The sequence below is a fragment of the Halichoeres trimaculatus genome, unplaced genomic scaffold, assembly GCF_033239565.1.
Source record: "Halichoeres trimaculatus isolate MK-OKI-2021-1 unplaced genomic scaffold, fHalTri1.1 fHalTri1_scaffold_21, whole genome shotgun sequence".
Lineage (NCBI taxonomy): Eukaryota > Metazoa > Chordata > Actinopteri > Labriformes > Labridae > Halichoeres > Halichoeres trimaculatus.
This window is the reverse complement of record NW_027437199.1, coordinates 19,685,476-19,702,100: the sequence shown is the minus strand read 5'-3', so window position 1 is coordinate 19,702,100 and position 16,625 is coordinate 19,685,476. Positions and strand designations below refer to the sequence as shown.

General features: G+C 40.2%; 1 protein-coding gene across 1 annotated transcript in view; it reads right to left on the bottom strand.

The window, feature by feature from the left end:
* Positions 1–2,538: 2,538 nt before the first annotated feature.
* pdzrn4 (PDZ domain containing ring finger 4) overlaps positions 2,539–16,625 on the bottom strand; it is a 56,264-nt gene continuing 42,177 nt past the window's right edge. Inside the window, exons 4-9 of the mRNA XM_074698189.1 lie at positions 13,244–13,342; positions 9,901–9,963; positions 6,840–6,941; positions 6,525–6,641; positions 3,459–4,511; positions 2,539–3,374 (exon numbers count right to left, since the gene is read on the bottom strand). Coding sequence (XP_074554290.1) covers positions 2,802–3,374; positions 3,459–4,511; positions 6,525–6,641; positions 6,840–6,941; positions 9,901–9,963; positions 13,244–13,342 — 2,007 coding nt within the window. The 3' untranslated portion in view covers positions 2,539–2,801. The remainder of the gene's footprint in view (positions 3,375–3,458; positions 4,512–6,524; positions 6,642–6,839; positions 6,942–9,900; positions 9,964–13,243; positions 13,343–16,625) is intronic.

The window sequence follows — 16,625 nt, the reverse complement described above, 5'->3', positions numbered from 1 at the left end:
TGGGCAAAACCATTCCTCCACTTGAGAGTAAGGCCTGTGGTCACACTACTCCAATATTAACCAGACTTAAGGCACAGCATGGCCCGCTTACTGTGAAGCATCTGTTTACACAAACTGCCATCTCTTCAGAGTCAGCACAATAAGATACAGAGATGTTAGGTCTTTTTTGTCCCCTCTAATACTCCTGCTATTGTTTCAAATGGTTGTCGAGAGGAGCGGTGGCAGCGATCATACGTCATGGATCATACCTCATGCCCACATGCTTGTGCAGTGTACCACGCTGAAGCCCACCTCTCTGAGGTGTGCCAAACAGAGAAGTGAATTGTGCTCAAGTACGACACACTTGCGGTCACACTGGCCAAATGATCAATGACCCAAAAGACTTTAGGGTTAAAGCGTGCTGAAGCACAACAAAGTTTGCCAGTGTTTAATAACTTTAAAAGTAACAAGATATATGTGTATATAAAAAACCCTCCATTGTGTTTTGATATAGAAATGAACTATTCCGACCCAAGTCTTTTTTTAAACCAAGCTTTAAACATCTATTTCTGTTGCAAAGACTTTGGGTTTTTTGAATGGATGTCTATGTAGTTTCCAGTACTTTTGCAGTCAGCCCCAAGTGGACCCTCGAGGAAGTGCAGTGTGTAAATGTCACCTGAGGCAACTCAGATGTCATTATCTGAAAGGCAAATCAGATGTTGTTTTATCTGAAGAAATTGAGGTGTTTTAATGTCGACAAAAAGTTTCTTAAAATGTTTTCTTTCTTTTTTTTTTGAGTCCATTCTGACTTTTGCAGGAATTTGTTGGTTTGGTAACCTCAGCATCTCAAACTAAAACAGGCTGAGGAATATTGTTAAACTCTGACAAAAAAACATTGGCATAAGGCTAAATAAATTTGACTTTGCTTTTAAAGCTAAAACCACTCAGTTCAGGGCCATTCTGGGAAAACCTCTCCATCCTCTACATTCAGAGTTCAAGTTTCTCAGACTAAGAGAAGGTACACTTTCACATGTAAGGCCAAATTAAACATATCTTTAATCATTTGTCCAAGTGACCATTGTTGTTTACAGGCTGTAGGCGAGACTGATTGAAATGATGCACAAGTGAAATGTGCTAACTCTGTATTTATTTATTTAGTTATTCATTTATTCATTTTTTGTATTGTGCCATACTTTTTTAATGCTTTTTCACTGTGTTTAAGTTGTAAGAATGTATGTTTTAACTCCTGTTGCAATTCAAATTGACCTTAGGGGACAATACAGATTTTCAATTTAATCCTATCTTCATTGACTTTATCTTTTTTCATTGGAGGTTGCTGTTTGGAAAACCCGGTGACTGCATAAGTCAAGATGATATATCATCTGGGTTCCTTGAGAAAATTTAAAACAAAAACTGTTCAGACATTTAGGCATAAAATATTAGTGATCACCTGTGTAGTGGCACAATAGGGAATTACAGGTAAGTATCAAAGTCATTATGATTTACAAGGACACCATAAATATTATCTAAAAAATTGTTAAAGCTATTAATTCAAAAGCCATCAGACAATTTAAGCAAAAAAAAAAAAAAAAAAAAAAAAAAACTTCATTGTGGCATACAAAGAAATTGCAAGTTTCTTCAATGGACTTTATATATTTTTACCGCATTTCAGAGGAATATTTGTATGCAAAGTAAATACTTACAGTAAAGTCTTTGTTTGTATAATTATTTTATTAAAAACATCACCATTAACAAATACTGAACTCAAGGCCTCTTCATGAACTTTACAGAGAGAAGCAGCAGGTCTGAGTTAAGAGGCTGTGGTTTGATGCATCGTTCAACAGCTGCTTCATATGGAACGTTTATAACATGAACAGAATAAACAGAAATTAATTTACAATAAATATAAATAACATTAAGACAATATAAATATGGATTTATTTAACATTTGAACATAATTCACACATTCATGGTTTGTGGTTTGGGTTGACCCAATGGCTACTGGAGTCAGTGTTGGACAAACTTCGAAACTGTTTAATTTCAGAGATTGTAAAGAGGTAAAACGGTTTCCAAAACATGCCCCCAAGCTAATGGGCAAGCAGATGTTTTAAGACGGTGTCATTAATCCATTACTTGATCATTTCTGAGATGTGCTTTTGTTGGTTTTTGTCCTTCACTAATTCCAGTGTTTCTTGTTTCTCTTTGTGTTGTGGTGTCATAAACACAGTACAATCAAACAGCATCAACTCTGACCTCGGCGTTACAAACATAAATAAGAAATCCCAATAGACAGTTCATCGACATTCAGTGTAAAACTTCCCTTACAAAAAGTCACTTAGTTTACAAAGTGTGAAAATATCGTATATTCGTTATAAAAAATGCCACCTCGAACAAGGCGAGTGAAGTCACTTCATATGCATCAAAACAAAAGACCGGAGAGTACAGGAACACCAAACAATGTGTACAAAAGGTTCCTGATGGCGCTGGTAGTAGCGCTACACAGCAGCAGTTGTGCATCGTATACATGAATTAACTTTCAGTTCGTCACTTCTCTCAGTTCGAACTGAAATGCTACAAAAGTCAGCTGCTGTCAGAATCCAGTGCATTAGCAAAAAGCCAGTGTAAAGACAGTGTAACGTCAACGGTTAAGGTCTTGTGAGGAAAGCGTGAACAGACTGTTCAAACATTCGTAAAGTGATAGTTACAAAGTTGCCCTCAGGATGCTACAAAGTCTAGACACTTTTTGTACACAAACAGTTGCTCTTTAAACTCAGATTGCCTGGTGATCAAGTGTTCGGTTCATGACAGTCTGCTGAGCTGTGTCACACAGTTGTAACGGACAGGAAGGCGTTGTGTACTTTGGAGCCCTCTGGGACTCTCGCTCCATGACTCATCAGCTCCTGAATTGTCATCCAGTTGTCCAGGATCTTCTTGTTTCGCTTCTTCATCATCTTCTTGTGACTGAGCTCCAGGATATTGATCTCTTTCTTGCCCTCGGCCCCGCTGGCTGGCCCCTCCTTCAGACACTCGAGCCGGCTCTTCTGCATGAACTCCCTCCTCTTCCTTTGCTCCCTGGCCCGTGCCAAGTGCTGTTTCCTCTCCTCTTTGCTCCAGTAGCGACCCATCTTCATCTCGCTCATTGCGTCATCATCCGTGGTCATGCCTCCACTCCTCTCCTCCCGGATCCTGAGCGCCCGTTCCCTTAGGATGCGGTCACGAGCAGGCCTTCGGGCCACGTACCGTGTGCCATCAGCACGCACTTTGACCTTCCACTCCAGACGGGGTTCCCCAGGGCGCCCTCCTCGGTGCACCGGATCTCTGCAGACGCTGAGCAGACTAAGCTGGCTCTGGGAGTACTCCAGGGATGAGTGCTGTTGTAGCAGCTGCATGTAGCTCTGAAACACAGAGACAAATGTTTAAACAGAATCATCTTCAGAGGTGCTAACAGCAAATCTGCATCCTGTTGATATGATACCTACCTGGAGCTGTCTGGATCCTCCTTGGCCTGTGTAGGGGGTGGTCTGATAGGGAGAACCATAGGGAAGTCCTCTCCTGGAGTCTCTTGTCCGACCTTTCTTCTCACACCTCTCATCGTCTGCAGGAAGGGCAGGGTCTGACTCAGACCTGGAAGGGTTACTTTGTTCCGGGCTACTTGAGATAACAGGGCCTGGGTCTGCTGGTCTGCCTCGATTTGATGTACCTTGGGGCTTCGGGATAGGGATGGGGCTGGAAGGTGTGGAAGAAGCCAGTCTGAGGTTTTTCTGGTTGGTGACGTTGATATGTCTCTGAAGGGAGTGATCAGGAGACCTCTCCATACCAAGCGGTGTCGACCGTGCACTTTCTGCTGTGTTGTAGGCACTGGAGCTGTCCTTCTCTCTGATCTTATCACTATCAGACCTCTCTGGGTACTCATGGATGTCAGCTAACCTGCCGTACCGCTTGTGTCCATCTTTGGGGCTCCGTCCTGGTGAGGAGGACTGTGGTGGATCTATCTGGTGGGTCTGACGGAGCTGATGTGCCTGCATGATGCTTTGGCACTCCAGCTCGATGCTACGCAGTTCTTCGTTAAGCATCCTCAACTCCTGCTCCACTCCTTTCCCTTCCTCAAGATCATCTACGTCTTCCGAGTCTCCACCTGCTTGCTCAGTGAGACTACACTCTATACTGTGTCGGATCGAGTACACCCCACACTCGCCTCCGTTACGGATTTGACACTTGAGCTCCAGAAGCTGCTGGAAGCGGTTCTCTAACCCTAGAACTCCTCCTCCCCCGTTACGAATACTGAGAACCCCATCGTGGCTTTGACCTTTGGACAGTGTCCTTAGACTCTGGCTGTCCTGTGGCGTGGGTCCTCGTCTTGTGTGTGGATGCTCTGCCCGCCATCGTTCCCTTAGGCAGTGGGCTGGGCTCCTCCTTTGAACTCTGGCTAGAAGAGGCTGGTGCTCTGGACTGTCTGTACTGCGGCCAAACCCGCTGTCTTGGTTGTTGGAAGAACAGGTAGCAGTGTCTGTTGTCTCGTCTTCAATCTGATGCTGGTTTCAAAAGAAAAACAGAACACTTTTTGATTGCTTGTACAAATTTCTTAGGATTAGGGATTCAAATACAAAGTATGTTTGTAGATTTTCAGTATACCTCTGAAAAGTACCTCGACAAAAACATTTAAGGCCAATGCAAGAAGCAATGTCTCGTTCATGTTTGAAGTCAGTTTGTTGAGGTATGGGCAGTTGATGGCAATGTACTTTCAGCCAGATGCAACAAATTTCCCACATCAATAAGAGTTGTTCAATTATGAGACCCATGTGGGTATTAAGAACTAGTACTATCCACACTATGTGATCCGCAAGCAAGCTAGTTAGTGCTCTAATTCAATACAGCAGTACATGACCCAGAAATCTACTACATGAATATAAATTATATATTGGGAATAAAGATGTTTTATCCTATAATAACTTTTTGTTCTCAATGTGTCTACAACACAGAGACCAGTTTGGTGTTGATCTGATTAAAAAACAAACAAACAAACAAACAAAAACTAGGGTAAGTTGTTTAAAGTACAGACCCTAAAGATTGAAAAAAAAAAAAAAGGCAAAACTTGAAAATTTAGCTAAACTTTAGGGCCTCCTGTAAGGATTTCAGCACATTGATGAGACTTTTTTGCAGGTATTGACATGGTAGTTATAAACCAAGATTGCCATGCATGTAAGCTAGAGTTGGCTGAGGGGCTGACTCTTTTTTTTTTTTTTTTCTACATTTTTTGGGGCTCTATAGGGGTTGCTTTGGTACAACAGAAGATTAGGGCAACATAAAAAAAAAAATAGAAAAATACATTTATGAGTTTAATCTCATGAATTTACTAGAATAAGGTCAGAAAATTTACGAGAATAAAGTTATTACCTTGAGCTAACCTGTAGGTTTTCAAAAGATCCAAGACATGTAGCATAAAAACATGAGATCACGTATGAGTAATATGACTCTGATGATGCTACAGCTCTACTGGGTGAAGTTTTTTGATATTCCTGTATTTCATAATTTTGGTGTTGCAATTTGCAGACATTTCATTCAAGTGAGAGGCAGCTGTTCATAGAGACCAAAGCAAGAAGAAAATAAGTTCTTAGCATGGAGACTACCTTGCAATGATAGCAGAGAGGTGAAAAGCAATGTTCTCCTGATGAGTTATTGGTCAGGGAGAGTTTTATCTGTGAATATCTTTCTAACTTTACTGAAGTTCTTCACAAAGCCCCAATTTCTTAGACATCTTTTCAGGGTCTTTATACTTATTGTTGTGCTGATGTGCCAAAATATAAAATGACTCCTTTATTGTGAAATAAAGTTCAACTTCACAAGACTTCACTGTCCTCATTTTTGCACAGGGAGCTGTTGCTCTCCTGATAGCCTAGGTAAAGAGTGAAAAAATACTTTTTTCTCGTAAATTTACAACTTTAAATGTGTGAGTTTATGACTTTATTCTTATAAATTTATGAGATTAATATCGTAAATAATCTTTTTGTTGTTGTTTTTTTGAACATGGCCCTAATCCACCATTGCACCATGGAGTACGTATTTGCATGAAACCAATGGATTCCTACATTTTTCACCATGACTTACTTTGGTACAAAATGTTGTTTAAAGACAAGCATGTTTGAGCTCAAGCCAGCTTTGTGGCTGATAATCTCATTTAAATCATAGATTTCGAATGGGCAAATATACAAAAGTGAGACTATTACAATGAGGAAAGAAAGTCTGATCAGTTATGAACTCAAACATTAGCCATAGCTCAGCTGCAGAAGCCACAATCTTCAGCTAACCTGCTCCAAAAGCTGTTTACAGTTGTTGGAATGCAAGAGTGTCAAGTATCCTGGTATTAAAATTAGGGTTTTTATACTTCTGAGAAGTCAGGCAAAAAGCTGATAGTTGGGGAGGAAAGATTTTAAAATTACATCAGTGAATTTTCAAACTCTTAAAGCTCTGTCGTCTTTTTTCCTGTCAGCTGTTCAACTTTTTCCCGTCTCTTATTTTGACAACTGCCTCCAAGCTCACGCTCTCACCTCGTCTCCCCTGTCAAAGTTGTTCTCCCTCTGCTTCCTCCTCTCCTCCAGGATCTCCATCTTCAGCTCCTCCACCAGCTGCTGCTGCTCGTCATTCAGCCAAACCTCCTCCTCCAGCTGAAAATCACAACATCTCATCAGAAAAGTCTTTCTTTCAGCATCCATGTGTGTGTGTGTGTGTGTGTAGCAACCAGAAAACCACTCTGACAGTTTGAGGGAGAGGAGAAGGCACTTAGCAGGCAGGTGTTGTTATCAGACATGACGTAGGTTGTCAGGAGAGGGCAAAGGAGGCTGTGTTTGTGTGAGAGTGTTTACCTGGATTTCTGGTCTTGTCACCAGAAGTATGATGCTCCTTGCGTCTTCACTTGACAGCAAGGCAACAGCTTTCTCTCTGTCTTGCACCTCGCAGCCATTTATCTGTACATCAAAAGACGAGTGGTAGACGGTCATTCGAGGAGGAGTGAACTCGTAGAAAGTCGCAGCGCATACTCCAAACGGAGTCGTCTGTAATTTAACTGTCATCATCTTCAATTAAAGTGACATGAAAGGAAAATGAGCATAATACATGTAACCATTGTTTCCATTTCTACAAGACACACCTTGAGTAATCACATGCTGACACGTCTTTCTTTGTTGTGCTCTTTCTCCCCATTTATCTCCCTCCGTTTGTCTCTTCAACACTTTACTTTCTTAATATGTCTCATCTACTGCCTGTCTCTTCTCCCGTCTGCCATCACCTCCTCCAACTCCCTGCAATCCCCCAGAAAAGGCGCAGAGAGACTTGGTAAGGGGAGTCAATTGCGAGTGCGTAGTCGGACTTGGCTACAGTCTGCTCTCACTGCACATCCAGACACACAATTAACTGTTCTCTGACAGGTGGCGTTCATCTTTTCTTCAGCAGAGTAATGGGGCTGTCAGAAGAAGATAATAGGGCCAGGAGTACAGCCGGCCCTGCTGCCCACAATCATTCACACAAATGGGACACAGAAACACTCGCTGAGAGGGCGGAGGTACTCCAGAGTGATGTAGTGTACACAGTGAATATGGAGGGGGAGTAATGTTGGTACACTGTCATACAGACTGGAAGTGAGTAAAATTGTTGCTCACAGTGAGAGTACATTAGTTTAGAGCTAGATTTCACGTATCCTGTTCAGGAACATCCAAAGAGAAACAGATTCATTTCAGGACAGAGATGTGTCAGCATCTGCAGCATGATTTAAATCAGTGAGATAGAAATGAATATTAATACCACTTTTTAACAGCAGGGGGTGCTAGCTCCCTTTGATGTCTCTTCTTTGACATCATTAGACCTCAAAGAAAACAACATCTAAAACCAATATTTTATGTGGAATAATGAAAAAAAAATATTAAAGGGAGGATTAAAGAAAATAAAAGGTTAAGACTGTATAAATGTGGGCGTGGTCTCAGTGACATCACCCATTGGTTTTAGAGGAGGGGTTTTGAAGCCAAACATTGGGTTAATCCTAAATCAATCACCCTGTTTGTGTGGAACTTTATGAATTCCTAGACTTTAAATCTTCAGAACAGACACGTTTCAAAAAAAGCTACCCCTCTAGAGTTTGAATTGCTAAACATAGATAAATCTTTTTACTTCTTTTTTTTTTTTTTTTTTTTGTATCAGACATTTTAACACAAGAGTTCATGGGGAATCCTTGGCTTTTCCAGAAAGTCCGAATGAACAATCCAGATACTGCAGATCTGACCATGGATGCTGGAATTCTGCTTGGGTTTAATCATAGACTGTACCTATAGATGGATGTCATATTGACCTAAGTAGCAAAGCCAAGTCGACAGGTTGCAGCAATGATCATACAGACCTACAGAGCAGCTGAGGGATCATTTCTGTTTATATATACGTGTACACTATGTGTTTGAATCAAAGCCTGTATGAATTTTATTATTATTATTCCAATCTCTGGTCTACATGCGCCGCTAAAATCAAACAGAATAGTCAATAGTGCATCACGAGATTTTTCAAAGCTGGAGGACGACAGTTTGCTTATCACGGTGTTGCAATACTCTGTATTGCGAGTTTTTCGTCCGTCCAGTCTTGAAATTATGTTAATTTCTTTCAAAGTTTGGATCAAAAACGAACTTTCCGCAGCAGTCCAGTGCTGACGGCTCGCCGCCATTTTTAAAGTTGAGGAACATCTCTAGTTGTCTAACGTCATATCTGAGCATGTACTGAAAGAACGCACCCTGACAAATTTCCGTTTGAGTGGATACATGATACCTCAATAGGTTTGGGGACAGGAATATGCCACCCCTATGAAACGGATTAAATGTCCATTCAGATTGGCACTTTTCTTTCAGAATGAGGTGTATACAAAGGTTAAACCGAATGTAAGCAGAATATTTGGGTCCATGTAAACGTGGCTAGTGATAAACAACAAGCCCATTAGTACTCATCTTAAAGTTTTAAACTTTTCATCCAAAGTAAATAAAAGCAGCAAAAGAGAACAGATACATCTAAGCCCGTGGCTTTATCCAGCATTTCAACAACACCTGTGGGTACGCTAATGGCAGAATTGCCACACCTCTTCCGCTGTTTAAAGGATAGCAGACATCATACTCGTGTTACCCTTTAGGACTAAATATACAAAAAGAACAGATTTTATGGAATCTAATGTATAATTTGGAAAAGCATGACAATGTCAGGATAAACAGAACATTTAAATTTCTATCACTGTTTATGTGGAGTATGCACGTACAATTTGAATCTTTTGGATAGCAGTTTTGATAGTTCTGCATCCAGCTAACACGACAGCCAAATAGGTCGTTTAGTAATGATCCTTTATGGTCCCTTCTGTGTAAAAGTGGACCCAGGGCGTAAAGACTAAAACTCCACCAGCCAGAGTCCTTGGCTTCAATTTGGGGATGCACCAATCCCAGTACTGGTATCAGGTATAGGCCTGTTGCAGCCTCTCAAAACTTGATCGGGTATCGTTTGGAAAGGATTGATTCAAACTTGACACTAAGGCTAAAGTATGATTTTATTTACAGTATGAAATTTTTCACTCAAACATTAAGTCCTGTAAGTTCTGAAATGCTGTTTTTTCCAAACTGCAGGTAAACATTCAAACACTTTATACATGACATAGATATCAACTTCAGTATTTCAATATGTATTCATTTTTTGGCCTTTTACTGAAAACATTACTAATCTTATCCCACAGTAGGACATGCAGGTTATTATTTTATCACTGGATACCCAAAGCCCAGGTACCACTATCGGGACCATAAAAGTTGGATCGATGGATCCCTACTTCACTTCCATACAACAGTTAGAGCTGGAGAAGTGTCGTCCATCTATGAAAACAGTCACCGGTTTATTCACTGAGACAAAAATACACACCTGTAGAATACGATCTCCTTCTTTGATGCGCCCGTCTCTCGCTGCGATGCTGTTCGGCTCAACCTGCACAGAACAAGAATATAAAATCAATGCTGACAGCTGGGCCTTGTGTCTCTCTGTTCTTAAAAAATAAGAGCACTGATGTGTCACTCTTAACACCTGCTGTCGAAATAAAGGTCTGTTTTCTCTCTGACAACCTTGTATTCTTGAACAATACAGGTGAGTTTTAAAGGCTTCACATTCATACTCCACTTAGAAGCAGGTGAGTGACACTGACTGAGGCAACATCCAAGTCTTTGACGTGGTACAAAAGAATATTGTGACTGCAGAAAAACCAGAGGAGACAGTACAGGAATAAAAAAAACAGCAGCTTGAGTCGTGTGCAGCTCAGACTTGATTCTGTCGTCTCTGAAGGAATCAACACGTTTTGCAAAATGCAGACAATATGCAGCGCATCAACAATCATTTCATGCACTTTGTTTTTCCTGCATGCAAGATCAAGACAGGGAGCAACACGGCGAAAAACAAAAGTAGAAATGCAGAAAATAACTTGTGCACTCCCCAAAGTGGCACAAAAATCCCTGCATGTATACATTTTAATGAGGGAGAATTAGCATTTTTATCCTTTTATCAAACAAACAAAAAAAATAAATGCATTTCTTCCATGCAGACTTCTTCCACCTTCTGTTAGGGTTCAGCAGGTGTAGGTGTTTTATTAACAGTTAAAATTCAAGAAACAGAAAAACAAGAGAAAGCTAGAAAAACACTCATCAAGTTTGTTTTTTTCTTTTTACAAATCCTGCAAGGAGCCAAATCCTCTGCCGATCTGTGGCGTGTGCGTTCCTCCAGCAGCTGTCTAATCCTCCTAACAGCTCACACACCCTTTCCTTTTTGTTCCCTGACAGGATTGAAAACGCACCTGCAGTCATTCTCCCGAACACTTGTCTCATTTACTCGGTTTGTAATGCTCAAAGCTCCCATAATTCAATCTTTTGTTCTTGTTTGTCTGAGACACTAGAGTAATGTTTTTAATTCGTCTTATCAACCATTTGGCAAAGAGGAAGTCTCATTTTCTGAGCTGCAAATGGATTTCAAAAAGGAATCTTGGTATTGTCTCCCGTCTTTACTTAGTTTGGTATTCAGACAGGGAACAGGAAATGGGATAATGTGTCATTTCACATGCAGTCTGAGGGAAAGGGTTGGAGGTTGTTGCTCAGAGCTAATTAAAACCTTCAATTAAAACATGTAAGAGGAGGAGGGACGGGAATGACGGGACAGGAATCGCATTTCAAACCTGACTTCCTCCTCGGCCGTGCATGATCATTCAGAGCTGATATTTGACTGGCAAACATTTCTGTCTGCTTTTTCTTTAATTCACTCCGTCTTGCTCTCTGCTCCAGGATGTAAAGACGAAAATTCAAATGGGATTTCAAACCATCTTTTAATAAAAAGGGGAACTGATCACGGGAGTCTGAGCTCGATCTGAGGAACATGCAGGCTTTTCTATATCAGACCTCATCAGGGCTTTCACCCCAGTGCGCATCATTTGATTTTACAGTAGAGTAAATACGTTTTGTGGGGGATAATTATGAGGTAGAGAGAAGCAATTACCACGGAAATTCAGAAACAGTTTACAGATCCCTGTCGTTCAAAGGTTTAACCTGGATCAGACTGATTCAATTTCACTTTCTCCTTTTTTTTGTCCTGAAAAGTTGACGTCATTCAGTGCTCCTTCAGTCTCAGTTATCAAACCTAAACTTGGTGAGACCATCCTTATCTGTGTGCAGACTTCACCAGATAACTATATTTGGATTCCAGTGCTCTTAGATATACTCTGTCCACAGGAGGCGCCAAAATCAACACAAACTGAAGGATTCGCACAATTATTTCACACTTGATATGTCCCAGCTTTACATTTTGCGCAGCTTTCTCTTCTTTTGTTGTTTGATTTTGTTTTATATTTTTGTCAATTTTGTCAACATTCGATCCTTGTATATATGTTTGGATGAAATAAATCGTATTTAAAAGTGTTTTACAGTGTTTTCTGCTATTTTATTTGAAACAATTCATTGATTTTTAACGTATTATGACCTACGTTTTAAAATACTTTATTCCTGTAATTCAGCCTGTATCATGCACTCTACTGGAAACAGGATCAACAACAGGATGGAAACAGGATCAGGACAACTTATATCAGATTTATTCAGACTAGTTTTCTTTAAAATGACCAACTAGAATTCTTAACAGAAAAAAGGAGGCTTTCATTTTTTTATTCAACTAAATCTATAATTAAATGTAGGTGTAGGCAAAATAATCAGAATCAGAAATACTTCATTGATCCCTGGGGGGAATGGGAAACAATCTCAAACAAAAATGTCTATCCATTTGTTTTCTTAACTGCTTATCCTGTTCAGGGTTGTGGGTGACTGGAGCCTATCCCAGCTGTCGTTGGGCGGAGTACACCCTGGACTGGTCACTGGCCAATCACAGGGCTGACAGAGAGACAGAAAACCTCTCACACACACACTAATACCTAGGAACAATTTAGAGTGTTCAATTAACCTGGTGAGCATGTTTTTGGACTGTGGGAGGAAGCCGTAGAGAACCCGGAGAGAACCCACACATGCACGGGGAGAACATGCAAACTCCACACAGAAAGGCCGAACCAGCCAAGCTGGGAATCGAACTGTGTTGGGTGAAGTCACTTTGGCTCTTATTTATTTATCATTTTTTTATTTTAAAGATGTTCTGTGTGTCTGGGGTCTAACTTCCTTCAACAGGGTTCAGAATACACAAGGTCCCATATTTCTTTCAATTTCATGTGTAATGTACTTTTTGTTATTTTCTTGCACTATGACCCTTTAGGTTTTGTTTTAGGAAGATCATGGCAAAACCTTTAAAAACAAATAGCCAGAGCCTGTATGTACGTCCAGCCATTAGCAATGAAAACAGACTGTCAATACCAATTGTAAAAAAAAAAAAAAAAGAAAAAAGAAAAGATGGGTGAGTTAATAGAGCACTGAATTGATGGTGATAGACCCCACCATTGCACAACCACATGATGACCTATACGATATGTATACATATACAGTACAAAGAGAACAGATATTTAGGGATCCAATGAATCCTTTGAAAAAGTTTTACAATTTTGAGACATAGGCCTACAGCAAATTTAGATTTAGGATACAACATTTCTCATTATTAATTGCTGTTTAAGTGGAATAAGCAAAGAGCAATTTGTATTGGTCAAATAACAGTGCATTATGTCTAATGGTCCCATTCCTGTAATGACTGAATGTGCATATGGGCCTAGAAAAAAAGCAGCAGGAACATCTGTCTCTACCTGGCTGACGTAGATACCGATGTCCTCCTCGTCATCTGTTCTGTAGCACAGCGTCAGGCCGAGCTTCTCCTGGCTGTTTGGTCTGCACAGTTCCACTTCCTGTTACACACAAACACAGAAATATCTCCATCACACATTTCCACCTGATATGACCCATTAGGTTCCTGTCCTGAGTGGATCTGATGATTTCAAACCCATCTTTTCAAAAATACTTAATACAGAACAGCTGACACAACACAGACCTGCTTAATTTTTATGCTCTGTTTCTCTAATCACTTCTGGAAGGTGTTGTGGCTCTGTAGTCCTACATAATAAAATTCTGCTGTAGGCAAAGAGGATCTATGGTAATGGTCTACTTATGCACAACATCCAGGGAACACACTAATGTCTGTTTAGCTGGCTGGATACTAAAGGAGGGAAAACACCTTCAGGTAATACATGTCATCAAACACAAATCACGTCATTCTTCTTTGGCTCATCAGAAAGTGATGTAACACAGCTTTTGACTTGGTATAAATGTCTCTTTAACAAACTCCAGGGCAGTACAACAAACAGAAAAACCTTTATTAGCATCATAACTTGATTTGTACCCTTCAGGTAGTTAGCTTTCATTTTCAGTCAGTCCTCGATTCTGCTTTTAGCTCAGATTTTTTCTCCACCAGCTAATTTAGAAAGTTTCATCCATTAGCGGCTAAATGCTCTGCTGTGTTGTCGAGCTTGTTGCTAACATTTTGGAGCTACCTTTAATGTCGAAAGCTGCCTGCAAGCTGACACTCTTAACAGGAACTGCAGTAAATTATGAAAGCAGTTAGCTAAAAAGATCATAACAAGCTAACTGTCTTTAGAGCTAAAGGAAGCTGCAGTAAACTTTGACGGCAGTTAGCTAAAAAGATCAAATAAGCTAACTATCTTTGAAGCTAAAGGTAAGTGCAGTAAACTATGGAAGTAGTCAGCTAAAGATATTAAATAAGCTAACTTTCTTTGGAGCTAAAGTGAGCAGCAATAAACTATGATAGCAGTTAGCTTAAAAGATAAAATGAGCTAACTATCTTTGAAGCTAAAGGGAGCTGCAGTAAACTTTGATAGCAATTAGCTTAAAAGATTAAATTATCTAACTTTCTTTGGAGCTAAAGGGAGCTGCAGTAAACTATGATAGCAGTTAGCGAAAAAAGATTTAAATAAGCTAACTATCTTTGGAGCTAAAGGTAGCTGCAGTGTTGTATGTTGTCAACAAAGAGTTGGACAAAGCTGCTAGCCACATTGCTTCTATCTTGGCATTCATTGAGTTAAAGTTTTGGGGATTGCTAGTTGCATCGGTGGAGATTTTTTTTGTCTTGTTTTGCTTCTTGGTTCCTTGTCAACAAAGTAATAGTCTTGCATATTGCTACATTAAACTTCGCACACACAGACACAAACCCAGCATGTGTTCTGTGTATCAACGAAATACATGCATGTTGGTCCCACACCAAAAACCAGCATGTGGCCCCATACAGAGCAGCTTTTTGATGAATTTAGAGATGGTATTTCACAGGTCCCTCCTCTCCCAAAGGACATGTCTCTAAATTTAGCCTCAGCTAGCTACTAGCTTCTTTTGATCTCCTCTGAGTGTAAAGGTAATCAAATAAAGATAACTCCGGGGTAATCTTTATTAACCCCATGCAGCATAATTCATTTGGGGGGAGGAGGGGGATGGTGGGTAACAAGGGGGATCAGAGCGCGGAGCAAGAAGAAAACCCCAGCCCCTGAGTTTTTTTTTTTTCCCCGTCATGGGAAACCCAGATAGCTGAGATTGACAGCGCAAGTAATTAATTTCTGTGGCATTTAACCCCCTGTGCAGACAGGCCTGACCTTCAAACGCTGGGGTGTGTTAGGAGTTAATATTATTATCACACACTGCACAGGTTTTGACTACCCTTAATACAGTTTCTGATTAAAACAAACCCCGCCAGTCGAATCAAACGGCTTCAGTCCACTCTAAGAGCTCAGGTTGAAAGCTGACTAGCATTAGCATCACATGACTAGACTCTAATTCATGCCTCTAAGTTTCAACTATGGCACGGCAGCTGCTCCAAAGAGCAGTTTCACACGGGTCATAATAGATTCTGACACTTCCAGGAATTCATCTTCATCATCTTCTGTATCTGGTTTCCTGATTTTTAGCAAGAGAGCTCAAATTAACCACATGCTACCAAGGTAAATGAGGAATAGAGACCCATGACAAGGATGGCACTCCGTCTTTTAGAGCCACATTAAACATCTGTCGGAAGCATTTCAGCCTAATATGCAATTAACAATTACGTCATGTTTCAGTGAAAAGAAACGACCGCCCGTGCTAATGTCCATCAAGGCTCATTGTTTCCTCTTTCGCAGACGATGATGTCCTTTCAGCTGTCGCTTTTTACAGCCCCGGTCTTGAAGATGGACTGGTGATTATTTAGCCAGGAAGGGTTTACAATTTATTTTTAAATGACAAGTGTCTTGTTGTGCTGTTTTCTCATCTGCTTAAGTGCAAACCAATTAGCAACATTAGGAGGGGAATGGCTATTGACCGACTCCACACGAACCATTCGATGCTGGCAGGGGGTGACAAGAGAGTTTGCCATCAGGCTTATCTTGGATTGGGTTGGACGTTATTGATTTGTAAAGAAAAACAAGGTTAGGAACTTGATTTATAGATTCAAACAGGTGAACATATTTATCAGGCTGAGTTTGTGTAGACTGTACATTGCTCCTGTTTATTTTCCCTATCTGGCTCTGCAGTTGGAGAGACCTGTAGACTGTTTTTCCACATGTTTTATTTTATATACATTTTATTGCTCTTTTTCGTGCCTTTTAATTATCTTTTAGTTTTATTTTATGTTTTCAATTGTTTTTTTGTATTTCACATGTAGTGTTCTTTTGTCTCATGTTAGCTGCTACGTTTTTTATATTTTATCCTGTTTATTTTTTCACTGTGGTCAACAGGGTCTGTTATTAAAGTGCTTAAGAAACTATAAAAGGACTCAGAGTGCAGACCTCCACCAATCATATTGTGATTGTCACCAACATTTTAGTCCTACTTTAATGTTATACTCCCTTTCAGCAGACTGTCTGCTACAATTTGGTGTTAGTTGCAGGTTTGTATGATAATTTGTTTCCTATCAGTGTTGAAAATTATGATGACCCAGTACATGTTTCATATTCCAGATCTTAGTATCCAGAATATTGCCAGGATCTGGATCGTACTTTTACATCTGTCAGAAATTATGGTGACCTTGTCTTGTATTGTTTTGCAAAGCAATCCGACCATTTATCGTGGAGTTATATGCACATATGGTGAAAACGGCCCTATCTCACAATGATAAAGAATCCTTTAACAAAGTCCTGGATCCGGATGGTGAGC